We start from the raw sequence: 19,154 nt of genomic DNA on the forward strand, positions 1-19,154 counted from the left end.
CTTCTGCTTTATTGACTAAAAGCCTTTGACTATGTGGATCAAAACAAACTGTGGAAAATTGTTAAAGAGATGGGAATACCAGACCACCTGCCCTGCCTCTTGAGAAATCTGTATGCAGGTCAAGAAGCAACAGTTAGAACTGGACTTGGAACAACGGACTGGTTCCAAATCGGTAAAGGAGTACATCAAGACTATGTATTGTTACCTTGCTTATTTAACTTATATGCAGAGTACATCATGAGAAATGTTGGGCTGGATGAAGCACAAGCTGGAATCAAGATTGCTGGGAGAAATATCAATAACCTCAGATATGCAGATGACACCACCTTTATGACAGAAAGCAAAGAACTAAAGAGCCTCTTGATGAAAGTGAAAGAGGAGAGTGAAAAAGTTGGCTTAAAACTCAACATTCAGAAAACTAAGATCATGGCATCTGGTCCCATCACTTAGTGGCAAATAGATGGGGAAACAGTGGAAACAGTGACAGACTTTATTTTTGGGGGCTCCAAAATCACTGTAGATGGTGACTGTAACCATGAAATTCAAAAACACTTGCTCCTTGGAAGGAAAGCTATGACCAACCTAGACAGCATATTAAAAAGCAGAGACATTACTTTGCCAACAAAGGTCCATCTAGTCAAAGCAATGGTTTTTCCAGTAGTCATCTATGGATGTGAGAGTTGGACTGTAAGGAAAGCTGAGTGCCGAAGAATTGATGCTTTTGAAATGTTGGGTTGGAGAAGACATTGAGAGTCCCTTGGACTGTAAGGAGATCCAACCAGTCTATCCTAAAGGAAATCAGTCCTGAATATTCATTGGAAGGACTGATGTTGAAGCTGAAACTCCAATACTTTGGCCACCTCATGCGAAGAACTGAGTCACTGGAAAAGACCCTGATGCTGGGGAAGATTGAAGGCAGGAGGAAAAGGGGATGACAGAGGATGAGATGGTTGAATGGCATGACTGACTCGACGGACATGAGTTTGCCTAAGCTCCAGGAGTTGGTGGTGGACAGGGAGGCCTGTCCATGGAGGCCTGTGCTGCAGCCCATGGGGTCACAAAGAGTCGGACACGACTGAGTGACTGAACTGAAAATAGCAATATTAGGTCTTTCCAGTGGCTCAGTGGTAAAGAATCCCCCTGTCAATGCAGGAGACTTGGTTTTGATCCAGGAAGATCCAGGAAGATCCCATATACCTTGTAGCAACTAAGCCCATGTGTCACAACTATTGAGCTTGCACCCTAGAGCCTTGCGCCGCAAATACTGAAGTCTGAGCGACTTAGAGCCTTTGCACACAGAGAAGCCACCACAGTGAGAAGCCTGTGCACCACAGGCTACTAGAGGGCTGCCCCTGCTCTCCACAACTAGAGAAAAGCTCTCGCAGCAACGAAGAGCCAGCATCAAAAATAAATAGATAAATAAAATTATAAAAAAAAAAAGAGAGAATTGCTAAGGAAACATTCTCCCTGGAGGAGGAAATGGCAACCCACTCTGGTATTTTTGCCTGGAAAATTTCATGGACAGAGGAGCTTAGCTGGCTATAGTGCAGTGGATTGCAAAGAGTCAGACATGACTGAAGTGACTTAGCACACACAGCTCAGGGAAACACTCCATGCAAAACAATTAAAAAAAAGATTAGCAGTATGATAGCCAAAATACTTGAAAGAATTTAACATTTACCCTTCTTTCTAACAGATTTGATTTTTATACAAAATATCAGTTAGATGAAACAGATTCAACACCTGAAGTAAATACAGAAGCTTAAAACCACTTTATCTTGAAATATCTAAATAATTCATGCAAAGAAAAGTATGTTGGTTTGTTTGTTTAGCTTCGACTGGATCACCTGAATAACTGCCTCAGTTTTCTCTCTCAGCTTTAGATATGCAGTGTCCAGTAGAGGAGCTAGTGAACTTGTTACGTGGCTGATTTGAATTGAGATGTGCGGTAAGGGTATGTTATAAATCAGATTTAGAAGACTTATGAAAAATAATATAAAACATATTATTAATAGTTTTTCTTTTAATGTCATGTTGAAATGGTAATATTTTGGATATATTGAAAGTGAAAGTGTTAGTTGCTCAGTCGTGTCCAACTCTTTGTGACCCCATGGACTGTAGCCCACCAGGCTCTTCTGTCCATGGGATTCTCCCAGCAAGGATACTTGAGTGGCTGGACAGTTCCTTCTCCAGGTGATCCTCCCAACCCCAGAATTGAACCTGGGTCTCCTGCATTGCAGGCGGATTCTTTTACCCTCTGAGCCACCAGGGAAGCCCAGTCTATTGGGTTGAACTAAATTAATTTTATCTGTGTTTTTTCTTTTTAATGTGGCTATTAGAAAATTTTAAATTATAGATGTGCCTTATATTCCTATTGCAAAGCACTGATTTGGACATTACCTTAATAATATATTTAATACAGATTCAAAAATCTGATAAATGCTTAAACAGAAATAGTTAGCTTTTTTGTATAGCATAGTAAGTTACATTTTTGGTACATGAATGCTTGATTTTAATATTTTAATATATTTTCATTATATGTAACATTATATTTGATCAACTTCTATGTGATATCAGTAAATCTTAAACATATTTCGGCTAAGGGTTCTTGAGATGGTGAATGTTTTAGAAGTGCCATTAGCATTTCATCAAGGAATCATTCCCAATGTTTATAAAACAACATTTTAAACATTAGAAACATTTCATTCTCTACCTACTTCATTATTTTGATGGAGAATATTTGCTCTTTGTCTTTAAATGTACATATGTTCTATTTGAAATAAATATTATATTTGTGTAGTCATCTGCTTCACTGGTTTAAATATATCTGACTTTCTGTGAAAATTACTGGCTTAGATTTGGGGAAGGAAAAAAAAAAAGAAAATCTGTGTGGAAAGAAAATTGTTCATTTATATTTTTTAGTAGTAAGTTAATAATATAGGGGAGTGTGCCTTTAATATTATTATTACTATTATCATTTTAAATATCAAAATCACTAATAAAACCATATCTTTAATCAGGATATAGTCTCTTACAATTCTAAGTTTATGCTGACCCCTATTGGTTATTATGTCCTAATCTATTTCTGGCTTATTTTTATAGAACATATGGTAAAATATTTAAACCTGTTTACATTTAGAATTACAAGCATAAAATACTTTATAAGCCTTTCCTCTCCTTCTAGATGTAAAATTTTACTCATCCTTTAAGACAATTTATTTCAAGTGCCCAAGGTGTTTTAGCCATCAATAGTTTCAGTGTTGGTCTACTGAGGACAGGGGAACTAAACAGCATAATCCATAATTTACAGTGAAATATAACCCGATTATTTTCCTTTAAAAATCTATTTTCACAGTGTTCCATAGCTATAGCCCATTAAGAAATTATCTTTAAAGTTTATGCAGAAATATGTACAAAGGCAGGAAAACCTTGGGACCAAAGGTAAGTCTGACTTCAGTTAACCTTGGCAGAGGGACACTAATTCCAGGTTAAACTGGGAACTTTTAAAGTGATGTGCAAGATACCATACTATTTCCTTATGGGTATAGATGAGGAATTACAGGAGAGGGTAGAAGGCTATAGAGTGCTGGTTTCTGGATGTGGGCATCTCCAGCAACAAGTAGTGGGGGAAGACTTATCTGTGGATGACACTAAAAAATATAGAGTGGACCGTGGCAGCAGCAACCAGCCAAGATAACAGTGGAAATTGTCCTTTAGGTCATTCCTGATAATCTGCAACTGGAACTCTGTACATTGCATATGCTTCCTAAAATTGCCAGTCCCTGAATGAGATACTAAACCAATTTCTTCACAGTCTATGTTTTGCAGAGATAATAAGAAAGGGAAAATCTCAACCTCTTAAGAGTTTCAACAGTGCTAATTTTCAGGGATCAAGAACTGCAGCAGCCCAGGAGTTGGTGCAGGGTAGTTCCCAAAGGTACAATGCCAGGAAACCCAGAATGTCAGTTCCATGTCGTTGTAATAATGAACCCCCAAGAAAGAGTAGTGTGTAACTATAAGGCATCTGTAACTAATTTTTAAAAAGATCTGTCATTATTCACCAGGTGGCACTGGTGGTAAAGAACCCACCCGCCAATGCAGGAAACTTAAGAGATATGGGTTTGATCCCTCAGTTGGGAAGATCCCCTGGAGGAGGGCATGGTAACCCACTCCAGTATTCTTGCCTGGGAAATCCATGGACAGAGGAGTCTGGCAGGCTATAATCCACAGGGTTGTAAAGAGTCAGACATCACTGAAGTGACTTAGCACGCAGGCACATCATTATTTACACTTATTCTGGAGAAAAAAAATCAGTCATGGACTATGCCCTATGAATTTAATCTGAAGCATGGCCTAGTCTTGTTTTTCTTAAACTTGTATTTTAACATAATCTCAGAATTAGGGATAATAAAAATGGTCTCCTTACATATCAGATAGTAAATTTCCAGAATGTTAAAGAGCAAAGATGTATTTTGATCCTATTCTGACTTGAAACTAGGCATAGATTGCCAAAGAAAACATAAAACTAAGTATTTTCCTTTATACTGAAGATATTGTTTTATTCCCATGAAGGTACATTCTGAAAGCAAAGTTATTGCTTGGGTAGATATTCTCATAATACTTAATGACTGATAGTCAGTAGGTCTAGATTTCAGAGTAACTTACTTATTTGGTTACATTAGGGTAAATTTTGTGCCCAGTTCATCCTGGGTATTACATTGGCCTAAGTTGATTTTTATTAATGTATTATTGAGACTTTTACTATTACCAGGATAACCTTGGTAACCCTGTTCTCCATTTTTCTCAGGTTAGAATTATCACAATCATCCTCTACTTGGGAGCTTTGATTCTTTGTTCATCCATATATGACAATGAACCCAGAATGTTTCCTGAGGAAAACCTTAACCCTGACTGTCGTATTCCAGAATTCTCTCAGCCCACTTCTTGTCCATGTTTGTTCTGACCTGTGTCTTGTTCTTACTCCTGAATTTCCCCAGGAGACTATTAATTTTCAATTCCATTTGTTTTAATGCCAAAATTTATATCTTGTCCTTAATTGGCAACATAGAGCCTGCTCACATTCTTGGCAAAGAATATAACCTTGAGCTCTCTAGCGCTCAGAAAGATCTAGTCTTTTGATCTAATGATCAAAAAGCTCAATTATGGAAAATTATATTTTAGGAGGATGGCCAGGAGTCTAGGCAGTCCATCCTTCATGAGAGATATTAACACATGTTTCATGGGGGGGAAAAAAGGTTTTTAAAAGTCAAATAAGCTTCCAGTGTTAACGTGCAACATTAATCACAAGAATATAGTGAGCAGTACCACCCAAACTTACTTGAAATCTTTCTGAGGGTGGCTACCTATTACCATCTCAAAAAATTATTATTCTAATATTTTTGAAAACTGCCCATTAGAGGTATTTTAAATTCGACTCCTGAATCAGGTCACACCATTAGAGAACTAAGCAATTAGCATCTTTTAAAACTCCTATTTATGTGTGCTTTGGCATTATGACTTTGACGTGCTATAAAAAGTTGCCTGGGGAAACTGCTCCTCCTGAATTGCTGGTTTGTATTTAAAACATGTATTGGATTGTGTTTGAATACAAATCTTAAAAAGCCATCTTTTTAACTCTCACCGTCGGCAAGTGGAAAATCCCATGGACGGCGGAGCCTGGGAGACTGCAGTCCATGGGGTCGCTAAGAGTTGGACACAACTGAGTGACTTCCCTTTCACTTTTCACTTGCATGCATTGGAGAAGGAAATGGCAATCCACTCCAGTGTTCTTGCCTGGAGAATCCAAGGGACGGGGGAGCCTGGTGGGCTTCCGTCTATGGGGGTCGCACAGAGTCAGATACCACTGAAGCGACTTAGCATATATATAGCATACAGTCAGCAAGTAGACAATTTGTTAATTATTTACCTTATAATAATAATTATAACTATTATTTTATAGCTAATAATTATTTACCTTACAATAATAATTATAATTATTTTATAGTTAATAATTATTTACCTTATTATTGATTTACAACCAATGGATATATTGTTCCTTCAGTTCAGTTCAGTTCAGTTGCTCAGTCGTGTCCGACTCTTTGCGACCCCATGAATTGCAGCACGCCAGGCCTCCCTATCCATCACCAATTCCCAGAGTTCACTCAGATTCATGTCCATCGAGTCGGTGATGCCATCCAGCCATCTCATCCTCTGTCGTCCCCTTCTCCTCCTGCCCCCAATCTCTCCTAGAATCAGAGTCTTTTCCAATAAGTCAGCTCTTCCCATGAGATGGCCAAAGTATTGGAGTTTCACCTTCAGCATCAGTCCTTCCAATGAACACCCAGGACTCATCTCCCTTAGGATGAACTGGTTGGATCTCCTTGCAGTCCAATGGACTCTCAAGAGTCTTCTCCAACACCACAGTTCAAAATCATCAATTCTTCGGTGCTCAGCTTTCTTCACAGTCCAACTCTCACATCCATACATGACCACTGGAAAAACTATAGCCTTGACTAGACGGACCTTTGTTGGCAAAGTAACATCTCTGCTTTTGAATATGCTATCTAGGTTGGTCATAACTTTCCTTCCAAGGAGTAAGTGTCTTTTAATTTCATGGCTGCAGTCACCATCTGCAGTGATTTTTGGAGCCCCCCAAAATAAAATCTGACACTGTTTCCACTGTTTCTCCATCTATTTCCCATGAAATGATGGGACCAGATGCCATGATCTGTTTTCTGAATGTTGAGCTTTAAGCCAACTTTTTCACTCTCCTCTTTCACTTTCATCAAGAGGCTTTTTAGTTCCTCTTCACTTAGAGGGTATCAAAATAATTAGGAGTAGGGATAATTCTCACAGTAAGTGGGGGTTAATAATACTAACAAATCAGTCTCACACAGTTTAATCTTACATAATAAAATACTGTCCAATCTAGAATGCAAATAATATCTCATTGAGAAACTCTCTAACCACTAAGAAACTTATAATCAAATTCATTACACACCCAACTTTAATGGGGTCCACGGGGTTGCAAAGAGCCTGACACAGTTAAGCGATTGAACAACCACCACCAGCACTCTTACGACTACTGAGACTATATAATTTATCATCCGAACTTTAAAACATGACTAAAATATGTAGAGAAAAGAAAAGGATCAAGAACAGCCAAACAAGTATGAAGAATAAAGTATAGAAAACTTCCAGATATCAAGATTTTAAAGCAACCATAATTAAAACTATTTATTAGAGAGACAACTATAATTAAATCCATGTGTCAGTAAACTATGTATTGACAACCCAATCCATAAAGTTCAGAAATATGGGTATGGGAATTGATGTATGACAGCAATGGTATTACACATGAGAGAGAAAGGATTATTATTCTCTTATTTATACTAGGACAATTGGTTATCTATAAGAAAAACTTGAATACAGTTGGACTTGGTGGTATGTTGGCACTAGATCAAACCACTCCTGAATGGTCAGGGATTTCACAAATGTCTTCTTAAAACACTGATAGATGGGAATTGCCATAGTGGGAGTATTTATACTAGAAATCTGCAAATGCTATGTATCAGGACTATTTTTCCCCCAGAGAGCCAGTTTACCATCACATCATTGATTGGACTTTACATCCTACCATACACAAAAATCAGTTCTTTACGTGGATTAAAAACCTAAGCATATAAGAGCAAAACTTCAAAACTAGAAGAAAATATACGGAGGAAAATGTTTTTAAAATCTTGATACTCCTGAGGAGTTCTAAACAACAAAATCCTGTAACTTTAGGATCAAGTTAAATTTGACTATAAGAAATTTTAAAACATGTTAAGTGAAGTGAAGTGAAGTCGCTCAGTCGTGTCTGACTCTTCGTGACCCCATGGACTGCAGCCCACCAGGCTCCTCCACCCATGGGATTTTCTAGGCAGGAGTACTGGAGTGGGGTGCCATTTCCTTCTCCAATGCATCAAAGTGAAAAGTGAAAGTGAAGTTGCTCAGTCGTGTCCGACTCTTCGATACCCCATGGACTAAAGCCCACCAGGCTCCTCCGTCCGTGGGATTTTCCAGGCTAGAGCACTGGAGTGGGGTGCCATTGCCTTCTCCGTTAAAACATGTTAAGGTGTCATCAAAAAGTGTTACTCACTCAGTCGTGTTCGACTCTTTGAAACTCCATGGACTATAGCCCGCCAGGCTCCTCTGTCCATGGCATTTTCCAGGCAGGAATACTGGAGTGGGTTGCCAAATCTTCAAAGGATACCACAAAAAGAAAAAGGAAGTCCAGATTGGGGAATGTAACTGATCCACACATAACAAAGAATTTGTATCCAAAAATACATTAAAACCGTCTACAAATCAATAAAGAATAGATAGATAACCCAATTGATAAATGGGCAAAATACTTGAAAAGGCATTTTATTCAGAAGAGGATGCCCCAATGGTCAATAACAAGTTCTCAACCTTACTAGTTATCAGGGAAATGCCAATTGATAGTATAATGAGACATTTCAGTTCTCTTTTATTAGTTAAGAGTGTGAGAAACCCCAGTGCTGATAAAAATGTGACACACAATTCTCACTGCTGGAGAAAGTTTACAGTGGTTAAAACCACTTTGAAGAGCAATTTGCAAATCAGTAAATTGAAGACATTGTAGCACAGACTGCTGGTTCGTCTCTCACATTCATTCATTATGACCATCTTTCGGTGGAGGATGAGGAGCGATGCAGTCGGGAGCAATGGTTTGAAATGTTATTTCTTGAAGACAGGAAAGTTCACGGTTATAACGTTTTTCACTTTACCTTTTTTGTAGGTCAAAATAATTTAAAAGATGTTTATAGCTTATTGGGTGATAAATGTCTCCTCGAGAGCTCGAGACATTCAATAAAATCAATAACATGTTTGCGTTGTTATTAGTAAGTTTTATCTAACTAATTTACACATTTTAAATGTGCAAACTTCTTGTAACATCTTAACAGGACAAGTCATTAACATGTTACAACCGCAAACAGTGATAGAATTGGAAGCACCCAAATGAGTAGAAATAAGTGGGCTTCAGGAGTAAATTGAGAACATAAGTGGGGGGAAAAAAGATGCGAAAGTGGAAAAACAAGACGCTTTTTGCCACCTGAATTAGAAGAGCTATCGCGGAACGACACAGGCTAGAAATTCAGGGCCGCGGGTCCGAAACCCAGCAAAATGCTCTCCCCTTCCAGGCCGCGAAGGAAGTGACGCAGGCGGAGGGGCGGGGTGGGCTCTGCGCCGGAAGTGGGTTGTAGTTAGTAAATAAGCGGGGAAAGGCGAGAGAAGGTGCTGTCTCCATCTTGTTGGCATACGCTGCTCCTGCGACGTTGTGGAGATGGGGAGCGTCTTGGGGCTGTGCTCCATGGCGAGCTGGGTAAGTTGGTTGTTAGCGGCCTGAGGGGGCTAGCGTGAGAGATGAGAGAAAAGGCCCCGAGCAGGCCTGGCTGAGGCCCGGCGGGACCGTGTTACCCCACCCAACAGGGAGGCCTTTCTTTCCCGTTTCCTCCCTATCTCCTTTGGCCATTCCGACACAGCTTCGCGGCCCTGAGTCTTTGGAAGAGCCGACCCGGGTAGCCACGAGGAGCAGTGGACATGAGTGAGTGACCCGGATGGGAGATTCCAAGCTGAGAGCTAGCAGTTTTTCCTCCCCAACCCGCTTTTCATGAAGGCTATTGCCTATTCTTCCAGGCCCCTTTTTGTCCTTTATGTCTTATGTCTGCCTGGGCCCTTTCTACAAAGGTCTTAGGCCGCTTCGTTTTGTGGAGTACCCCATCTCTTCTCGTCATCTCCTCCCAGCGACCTCAGACTGCAGCACTGTCATCCCCGGAGGCCTCTTTGTTCTGTCGCGCAGACTGCAGTTAAATGACGGATATGTGGGGCAGCCCCGCAGTCATACTGATATAGTTATATCCTTTTTAAATAGTCCGAACTCTGCGAGTGAGTCCTCGAGCTTAATGATATGAGAAAATTATGTAAATTTCTCAAATATGTGTTTGAAAAAGCTGGTCAGTTCTGTGTTATCAGATACCTGTTTTTTTTTTGGACAGAAAGATGCTTGTGTAATTCGATATCTCACTTTTAATTTGGTGTACGTTGCAGTTTGATAGCGTTGTTAGAGTGAAACCATTCTTCATTATGGTGGCAGGATTTTTTGATTCAGGTGGTACAAATAAATTTGAGTTTGATATAAACACTCCCCCGTCCCCCAATAAACAAAAATTGACTTTACAGTTAAAGGTATTTGTAATATGGGGCGAGATATTTGAGTTCAAATCTTAGTTCTTTAACCCATGATTTCTAAATTCTGTTTTTAACAATTCCTTGTCTGACTTACCAGATGACTCCATTATATACATTAGGTAACATTTCTGTTGTTTTTGCATCTCTTTTTAAAAAGTTTTCAATGTGGCTTGAAATATGAATGTTAAATTTTAGTAAAATACTACATAGAGGTTACTCCAACCCAGGTCATTGTCTTGATTTTACACACACACCCACAAAAATTTTTTTTTCTTGTAGCTGGGCGTAGAAAACTGGTATATTTTTCTTTCTTTCAAAGCTGGTATATTTTTATCTCATTATGAAAGTAGAGAATCTACTTGAAACCATTGAGTATCTTATAAGAGGCATATTTAGGGTAATAAACTTAATGTATTGCAAAATGATTATTATAGAATTGTTTTAATTGAGGGGGGTGAGATGTTGTGTAATTCTGTTGTAAAGTCAGATTTTGTCCAGTTAGCAAATGGGCATGTTCTTTATATAGTAGGGATACATGTTTTGCATTTTGTTTTCAATTTGTAGACCTGTGATGAGCAGTCTTTTTTGCCTCGAGGATGGTTATGGTTAAAAAAAGATTTGGGGGATTAATAAAAACGTGTGTTTTAAATCGTTTTAGTGAACAATGTGGGAAAAATTACATTCGTATTAAAATTTTTACAACTTAGTTCTCCACTTAGTCACAGTTCTATAGACAGAGCCTTTTAGTTACTGTTAATATGAAGGTGCATTGGAAAGATGGTAACAAGGAGACACTTTCTTACCTTCCAGTAATTAGGTCTCTGGTGGTTAGAGAGGCTAGGTGTCTAAGGCTGCTCATCATGGTTCTAGGCAATTCTGGTTGTTTTTTCCCCTTTCTTTCTTGGTGTCTCTGTCTCTATTTCTGAATTGTTCAATTTTAGTGCAGTTCAGTAGCAATTAGAATATGCCTTGTATTTTACAAATCCCTTTCTCCCATGGTCTTAACAGATATGCTCATTTATTTAGAGGTTTTGACATATTGAAATTTAGTCAAGTATTCAAAAGTATTCAGGTCATTAACTTAGATCAGTTAAGCCAGAATGAAAATGAACCTCATTCTTTGTTTGCTCAAGTTTCTTTAGACTTAATCAGTTTTTACAAAGATTTTTTTGTTTGTTTAGGAAAATGGTAGAAAATGTCTGAACTATGGAAAAAAGTGTAAAAAATTACTTGTGATACTGTGTATCACAGAGATTGGAGTGTTTAATTTTTTTTATTTCATTTTGTGGGGTTTTTTGTTTTGTGTTTTTGCTGTTGAGTGGTCTAGAATTAGATTGATGGTAATCCTTGGTTCAAGCATGGCTATCTATCTGATTGGTGATTAAGCATTTTTATAAACACAGGTGGACCTGCCACCTAATCCTGCAACTACAGCATCACCAGCAATTGATTCTTACTCAGGTGCTTTCCCCACCTCAGTCTAAAGATGATGCTAGTGAGTAGCGTTGACTTTTTGAATCACTGTATTTTGTATAGAACAACTATCAGTTTTTTGCCCAAATGTTAAGTAATTGAGAAGAAGCTTGTGACTCCTGCCTGCTTATTTTGTGCAGTCTCTTGCTAGATTTATATTTTTTAGTACAATGACTTGATTTTGTAGAAATGATTCATAGTTGCTATAAATAGCCAAGCAGTGCAGAGTACAAAATGTAAATGTCACCAACAAAATCCCACTACATTTCTTCTCTCTCAGTGCATGCATACACATGGATGAATAAACAGAAATATTTTTTAAGGAGTGGTAGCGTGCTGAACATATATTTTTAAACAGAATTAATTTTTTCTGAATTTAACAGAAGAATGTAAAAGTAAAGGAATTGCTGAGTGTTAAATTCTTCTTCATCAGGAGAGGTTCTGAAAGAGTTCTCTCAAGAGATGTTTCTAGAGCAGCGGTTCTCAGTTGTCCCCCAGGGAACATTGGACAGTGCCTGTGGATACTTTTCATTGTCACAACTTGGGATAAGGTGCTAATAGCATCAAGTGGGTAGAAGCCAGGAATACTGCTAAATGTTTTACAATATATAGGATAGTCCTCAACAGCAAAGACTTATTTGGCCCCAGATGTCAATAGTGCCATAGGTGAAAAATCCTGCCTTATCCTCTTCAGTTGGCCGGTATAAGAAATGAAATGAAATCTAAGGGTCTTAACTGCACTTTAAAAAATGAATTAAACTAATCATTTAATTTTCACCTCTACCTTCAACCTCTCTTACGGAGGTACGTGGTACCACCTATTCCTGATCTGTTTGATGATCCTGTACAAATTTTATTGCTTAACTTTTTTCCTTTACTTTCTAACCTGTTAACTCAGTATTCTTCTGGTTTTTTAATTTGTTTTCCTTTTAATTTTATTCCTTCTGTTAAAAATCTTTTATTTTTCATTTTATTGGTGTTTCTAAAGTAATTGATGTATTCATTTTGCCAACTTTAACTAGAATTTCTTTGTATTATTTTTTATGACTGTTTCGTTTTATAACCATAATTCCCTCAGTTGTTTAATCTTTAAACCAGTCATTCTTAAAGTATATCCTGGACTACACTTAACTGGAAATGCTGACTGGGTCCCAGCATTGTGGTTTAATATTCTCTCCAGTGATTCTGATGGAAAACCACTGTTCTACTGTTAAGTGGATTCATAGTTCAGAGCATTCTTTTTTTTCTTTTTAAAACCATAGCTTCTCTAAGTTCTGTTTCTTTTTTTATGTGTCATCTCATAATTGACCAAATTGGGTCATCTAATAGATTTTTTCCAAAAAGAATTCATGGATGTTGAAATCCCTGAATTTTTTTCATATTTAAAAATGCCTCTTGCTTTCTTGAGAAACACTGTGGACTGGTATAATAGCATACCCATTTCTTTCAGGACTTGAGGTATTTCTATGGATTATGTTCTGTCTTCCCCTGCTCTGGTAGCCATTTCCTTTTAACACGTCTCATACACAGCAGCTTCTGCCTGAGTGTCTGAAGAGTTTATTTATCTTTAAAATTAACCAAATATGTCTGACTTTAAATCTTTCATCACTTTTTATTCTTCTAGAAAATAGTGGGTTTTTCTGAAGATACAGATTTATTTCTTTAAGGAAATTCTTATTGTATCTTTGAATGTCCTTTTTGTTACATTTATTTAGAGGCTTCTCCATTTTAAAGACATGAGTTAATTTCGTGTTGTCTTCTTTTTTCTCCATATTATTTTTCCTATATTTCTGTCGTTTTTCTTTAGTTGATTTAATTTACATAAAATTCATACTTTGTAGTGTGTGGTTCAGTGAACCTTGACAAACCATGTAGTTGTGTAACCACTAAAGAAGTTTTGTCACCTTAAAAAGTTATGCCATCTGCATTCTGGAGAATCCCTGGGCTTTTTTCCCAGTTTTGCCTTTCCAGAATGTCCTGTAAATGGAATCATACAGCATATAGCCTTCAGAGTGTGGCTTCTCTTACTCAGTGAATTAGTATAATTCAAGATTCATTCATATTATGGTGTCTGTTAGTAGTTTCTTCCTTTTTATCATTACATGGTATTCCATTGCTTGGATTCCATTGCTCCACAGCTTGTCTCCAACAGCTGAGGGTCATTTCCACATTTTGGAAATGAAGTAGCTGTTAGTGTTCCTATAAAGTTTTCTTGTGTGTCTATAACTTATTTTATGTACCTAAATATCTTGCATTGGGATTGCTAAATCATATGGTAAATGTACATTTGACTTACAAGAAATTTTCAAATTTATCTCCAAGATGGTCATACCAGGTTTTATTCCCACCAGCAAATATTTCCTTCAAGTCTGTGGCTTGTATTTTCATTCTCATACTGATGGCTTTCAAAGAGTAGAAGTGATTGTTCTTTCTATATTGATCTGCTTTGGCACTTTTAGCAAAAGCCTCTTTACCATCTTTGTTTTTCTTAACTCTGTTCTTCTGTTATTTATGTCCATAGTTTTGCGTAAATTACCCTAGTTTGATTCTTGTTGCTTTTAAGTTAATCTTGAAATCAGGTAGTGTGATTCTAACTACTCTTTCAACATTCTTTGGGCTATTCTAGTTCTTTGCTTTTCTGTAAAAGTTTTAGAAGCAGTTAGTTGCTACCAAACACCTGCTGGAATTATGATTGGGCTTGGGTTAAATTTATAGATCAGTTTGGAAAGAATTGTTACCTGAATGAGGAGTCTTCCAATCCATGAACTCAGTTTATCATGCCATTAACCTAAATATTTGATTTCTTTCATCAGTGTTTTTCTTTAATTTTCATCATTTGAAAGCTGGTGTATATTTTACTAGGTTTATAAGTATTTTTGTTTAGTTTCACGTTCCAGTTGTTTGTTGTTAGTGTGCAGAAGTGTAATTGATATGTATATAACTGACCTTGTGTCCTGTGACCTTATTAATCTTTCTTGTAGTTCTAGTAGCATTTTGTAAGTTCTTTGGGGTTGTTCATGTTGACAATTATGTGTGAAGGAAAGCAGCTTTATCTCTTCCTTTCCAAAGTATGTACTTTCTTTATTTTTCTTGTTTTTGTTTTTTGTTTTGTAAATGCTTTTTATCAAAGCATCTACATGATAATTAAGGGTATCCTCAAGTCAAGCATATTCTGTTTGTTTGCTGAAAGTTTTTTCTGTTCTTCAGTTGCTCAGTCACGTCTGACGCTTTGTGACCCCATGGACTGCAGCACACCAGGCTTTCCTGTCCTTGACCATCTCCTGGATCTTGCTCAAACTCATGTCCATTGAGTCAGTAATGCCATCTCATCCTCCGTCATTCCCTTCTCCTCCTGCCTTCAGCCTTTCCCAGCGTCAGGGTCTATTCCAGTGAGGCGGCTCTTCAAATCAGGTGGCCAAAGTATTGGAGCTTCAGCTTCAGCATCAATCCTTCCAGTGAATATGCAGGACTGATTTCCTTTAGGATTGACTGATTTGGTTGCCCTGCAGTCCCAGGGACTCTCAAGAGTCTTCTCCAACAACTCAGTTCGAAAACATCAAATCTTGGGCACTCAGCCTTTGGCTACTGGAAAAACCATAGCTTTGACTGTATGGACCTTTGTCAGCAAAATGATGTCAGAGACCAAGCATCTTTTAATTTCATGGCTGCAGTCACTGTCCACAGTGATTTTGGAGCCCAAGAAAATTAAGTCTTTCACTGTTTACACTGTTTCCCCACCTATTTGCCATGAAGTGATGGGACTGGATGCCATGATCTTTGTTTTTTGAGTGTTAAGTTTTAAGCCTGCTTTTTCACTCTCCTCTTTCATCTTCATCAAGAGGCTCTTTAGTTCCTCTTTGCTTCCTGCCCTAAGGGTGTAGTCATCTGCATATCTTAGATTATTGATATTTCTCCCTGCAGTCTTTATTCCAGCTTGTGTTTCATGTAGCCCGGCATTTCATGTGATGTACTTTGCATATAAGTTAAATAAGCAGGGTGACAATATATAGCCTTGACACACTTCTTCCCAATTTGGAACCAGTCCTTTGTTCCATGTCTGGTTGTAACTTGCTTCTTGACCTGCATACAGATTTCTCAGGAGGCAGGTCAGGTGGTCTGGTATTCCCTTCTCTAAGAATTGTCCACAGTTTGTAGTGATCCACACTGTAGTGATCCACACAGTCAAAAGCTTTAGTGTAGTCGGTGGAGCAGGAAATGTTTTTCTGAATTCTCTTGCTTTTTCTGTGATCAGCAGATGTTGGCCATTTGACCTCTGGTCCCTCTGCCTTTTCTAAACCTAGCTTGTTCATCTGGAAGTTCTCAGTTCACTTACTGTTGAAGCCTGGCTTGGAAGATTTTGGGCATGCCCTTGTTTGCATGTGAAATGAGTGCAATTGTGTGGTAGTGAGCATTCTTTGGCATTGCCCTTTTTTGGGATTGGAATGAAAACTGACCTTTTCCAGTCCTGTGGCCACTGCTCAGTTTTCCAAATTTGCTGGCATATTGAGTGCAGCACTTTGACAGCATCATCTTTTAGGATTTGAAATAGCTTAGCTGGAATTCCATCACCTCCACTTTGTCCCTAGTAATGCTTCCTAAGGCCCAGTTGACCTCACACTCCCGCATCTCTGGCTCTAGGTGAGTTTTTTTAATTTGTTTTATAATGAATGGGTATTGAATTTTTCAAATTACTTTTTTGCATTGTGTGAGATGGCCCTGGTGGTAATTTTCTTCAGTCTGTTAATGTGGTAAACTAATTTGATTGAATTTCAAAAGCTTAACCAAATTTGCTTTCTCCCAGCTCAACCCCGCCTGATTACAGTGTATTAACCTTTTGTATGCTTTTTTAAAACTATTTTTAAAAATCAGGTTTAGCTTTACAGAAAAATTGAGAGGAAGATAGAGATTTCCCATATATGCCCTGTGTCCCCATATGCATAGCTTCCCTTGTTGCAAACATTCCCCACCAGAGAGGTGCGTTTGTTAGTTACTAAGCCTACACTAACAATCATCATCTCCCAAAGTCTGTAATTTACATGAGTCCTAACTATTTGAATGTGAGCCAGTCTTGCCTTTTGGGACAAATCCCACTTGGTTGTGGTGTGTAATTCTTTTTCCTACATTGTTGGACGTAATTTGCTAATATTTTATTGAGAATTTATGCCTTTATTCATGAGAAAGGTTAATCTTTTATTATAATGTGTTTGTCAGGTTTTGTTATTAGAATGATGCTTATTTTATAGAACAAGGTAGAAAGTATTCCCCCTCTACTTGTGTTCTCTGAGATTGAAGGGAATCGATGTAGATTCACCAGTGAACCTGCCTGTGCCTGGTGCTGTTTTGGAAGGCTGTTAATTATTGATTAAATTTCTTTAATAGAGGTCTATTCAGATTGTTTCTTGTGTGTGAGTTTTAGCAGCTTGGATCTTTCAAGGGTTTTGTCCATTTGTGTAGGTTCTCAAATTTGTGGGCACAGAATTGTTCATAGTATTCTTTCATTATCCTTTTCATGTCCACAGGACCTACAGTAACATCTTCTCTGTCATTTCTAACGTTAGTAATCTGTGTTATCTTTTTTTGTTAGTTAGCCTGGTTGGGGGCTTATTTTTATTGATCAAAGAACCACGTTTTGTTTTCATTGGTTTTTCTCTATTTTCTGTCTTTGATTGCGTTGGTGTCTAGTCTAGTTCTTTTTTTTCTGTTTTCTTTCAGTTTGCATTTCTTTTTCTAGTTTCCTAAGATGGAAGCTTAGATGATTGATTTTAGATTTTCTTTTCTGGTAAATGCATTCAGTGCTGTAAATTTGCCTAAAAGCACTGCTTTCACTACATCCCATAAGTTTCTATAAATTGTGTTATTATTTTAATTCAGATTTTTAAAAATTTCTCTTGAGACTTCTTTGACTTCTGTGTTTATTTTAGATAAGTACATTGTTTTAAGAATTTGGGGGATTTTCCAGTTACCATTTTGCTATTGATTTCTAGTTGATTTGTAGTCTGAGAGCAGTCAGTGCTCTTTCAAGTTCGATACTGTGTTTTGTTGTCAGCAGTGTGCTTTTGGTTACTTTCCATGTCATCTTGGAGAATGTGTTCGCTGGTCACAGGGTAGAGTAGTCTATAGATGTCAGACACCCATTTGATTGGTGGTGGTGAGTGCAGCTGTCCTTCCTGATTTTCTGCTAGCTCAGTCTGTCCATTTCTGAGAGAGACACTGGAGTCTCTCTAACTCTGACAGTGGAGTCATCTGTTTCTGTTTGCAGTTTTATTGGGGTTTTGCCTTCACAGTTTGATGCTCTGCCATTAGGTGCATACATATTTAGAATTGTTAACATCTTCTCGGAGAATTGGATCCCTGTATCATTATGTAGTGTCTTTCTTTATCCCAGATAACTTTGCTTGTTTTGAGGTCTGCTCTACCTGCAACCAGTGCAGCTGCCCTCTCTCATTTAGTGTTCACATGTTGTATTTTCCCCTTCCATTCACTTTTATTCTGTGTGTCTTTATATTTATAGTGAGTCTCTTGTAAGCAGTGTAATTGGGTCTTGTTTTTTGAACACTCTGACAGTCTGTCTTTTAATTGAATAAATTTAGGCCTCTGATCTCCAAGGTGATTACTGATAGATTTGGACTAGTATTTACTGTATTTATTACTGTATTCTATTTGTTGCCCTTGTTTTTCCTGTTGTGTGTTGGGGGAGAAGGGTGTTTAAATTAAGCATTGTATATGATTCCATTTTCTCTCCCTTTTAGTGTATCAGTTAAACATCTTTTAGCTTTTATGAAGTGTTATTTACTTGTTTTTCGGTTGTTGCCCAATTTATTAGTCCATTTGGGCTGTTGTAACAATACCACAGGCTGGGTGGCATGTGAACAACAGAAATTTGTTTCTCACAGTACTGGAGGCTGGCAGTCCAAGATTAGGGTGCCCGCATGGCTATCTTTTGTATCTGGTGAAGGCCCTCTTCAGGGTTGTAGACTGCCAACTTGTTGGTGTTTCCTCATATAGTCGAAGAGGTGAGGCACTCTCTCTCTGCCGCCTTTATGAGAGCACTACTCTTCGTGCGGGCTCAGCCTTTTTGACCTAATTCTTCCCAAAGGCCCTATCTCATAACATCATCACCTTGTGCATTAGATTTTCATCATACGATTTTTGGTCTGTAGCACTCTAGAATTTGAAATAACATTTACAGCTTATCCACTTTGAAGTAACAGCATACTACGACACTACACACTTACAGCTAGTGTTAATACCTTATAATAGGAAAACGATCCTGATTCCTGTCTCCTTTCCTTTCTACATTACTTTCATTCATTAAATACACACACACGAACCTATGTGTCTACACACATGTATATGTATAGGCATACATATGTGCATATGTAACAATACATTGTTGCTCTTATTTTGAGCAAACAAGTTAGCTCAAC

The 19,154-nt window shown here is 37.9% G+C and overlaps 1 protein-coding gene and 1 long non-coding RNA gene across 2 annotated transcripts in view; one reads left to right on the forward strand and one right to left on the reverse strand.

The window, feature by feature from the left end:
* Positions 1–9,207, reverse strand: part of LOC112448024 (uncharacterized) — a 62,831-nt gene extending 53,624 nt beyond the window's left edge. Inside the window, exons 1-2 of the long non-coding RNA XR_003036300.2 lie at positions 9,119–9,207; positions 8,141–8,241 (exon numbers count right to left, since the gene is read on the reverse strand). This is a non-coding gene — a long non-coding RNA (uncharacterized lncRNA). The remainder of the gene's footprint in view (positions 1–8,140; positions 8,242–9,118) is intronic.
* Positions 9,208–9,316: 109 nt separating this feature from the next.
* The window catches only part of SERINC1 (serine incorporator 1), a 33,655-nt gene continuing 23,817 nt past the window's right edge, over positions 9,317–19,154 (forward strand). Inside the window, exon 1 of the mRNA NM_001035427.1 lies at positions 9,317–9,388. Within this exon, the coding sequence (NP_001030504.1) occupies positions 9,350–9,388 (39 nt within the window). The 5' untranslated portion in view covers positions 9,317–9,349. The remainder of the gene's footprint in view (positions 9,389–19,154) is intronic.

This window comes from Bos taurus, chromosome 9, assembly GCF_002263795.3.
Source record: "Bos taurus isolate L1 Dominette 01449 registration number 42190680 breed Hereford chromosome 9, ARS-UCD2.0, whole genome shotgun sequence".
In the NCBI taxonomy this organism is placed as follows: domain Eukaryota; kingdom Metazoa; phylum Chordata; class Mammalia; order Artiodactyla; family Bovidae; genus Bos; species Bos taurus.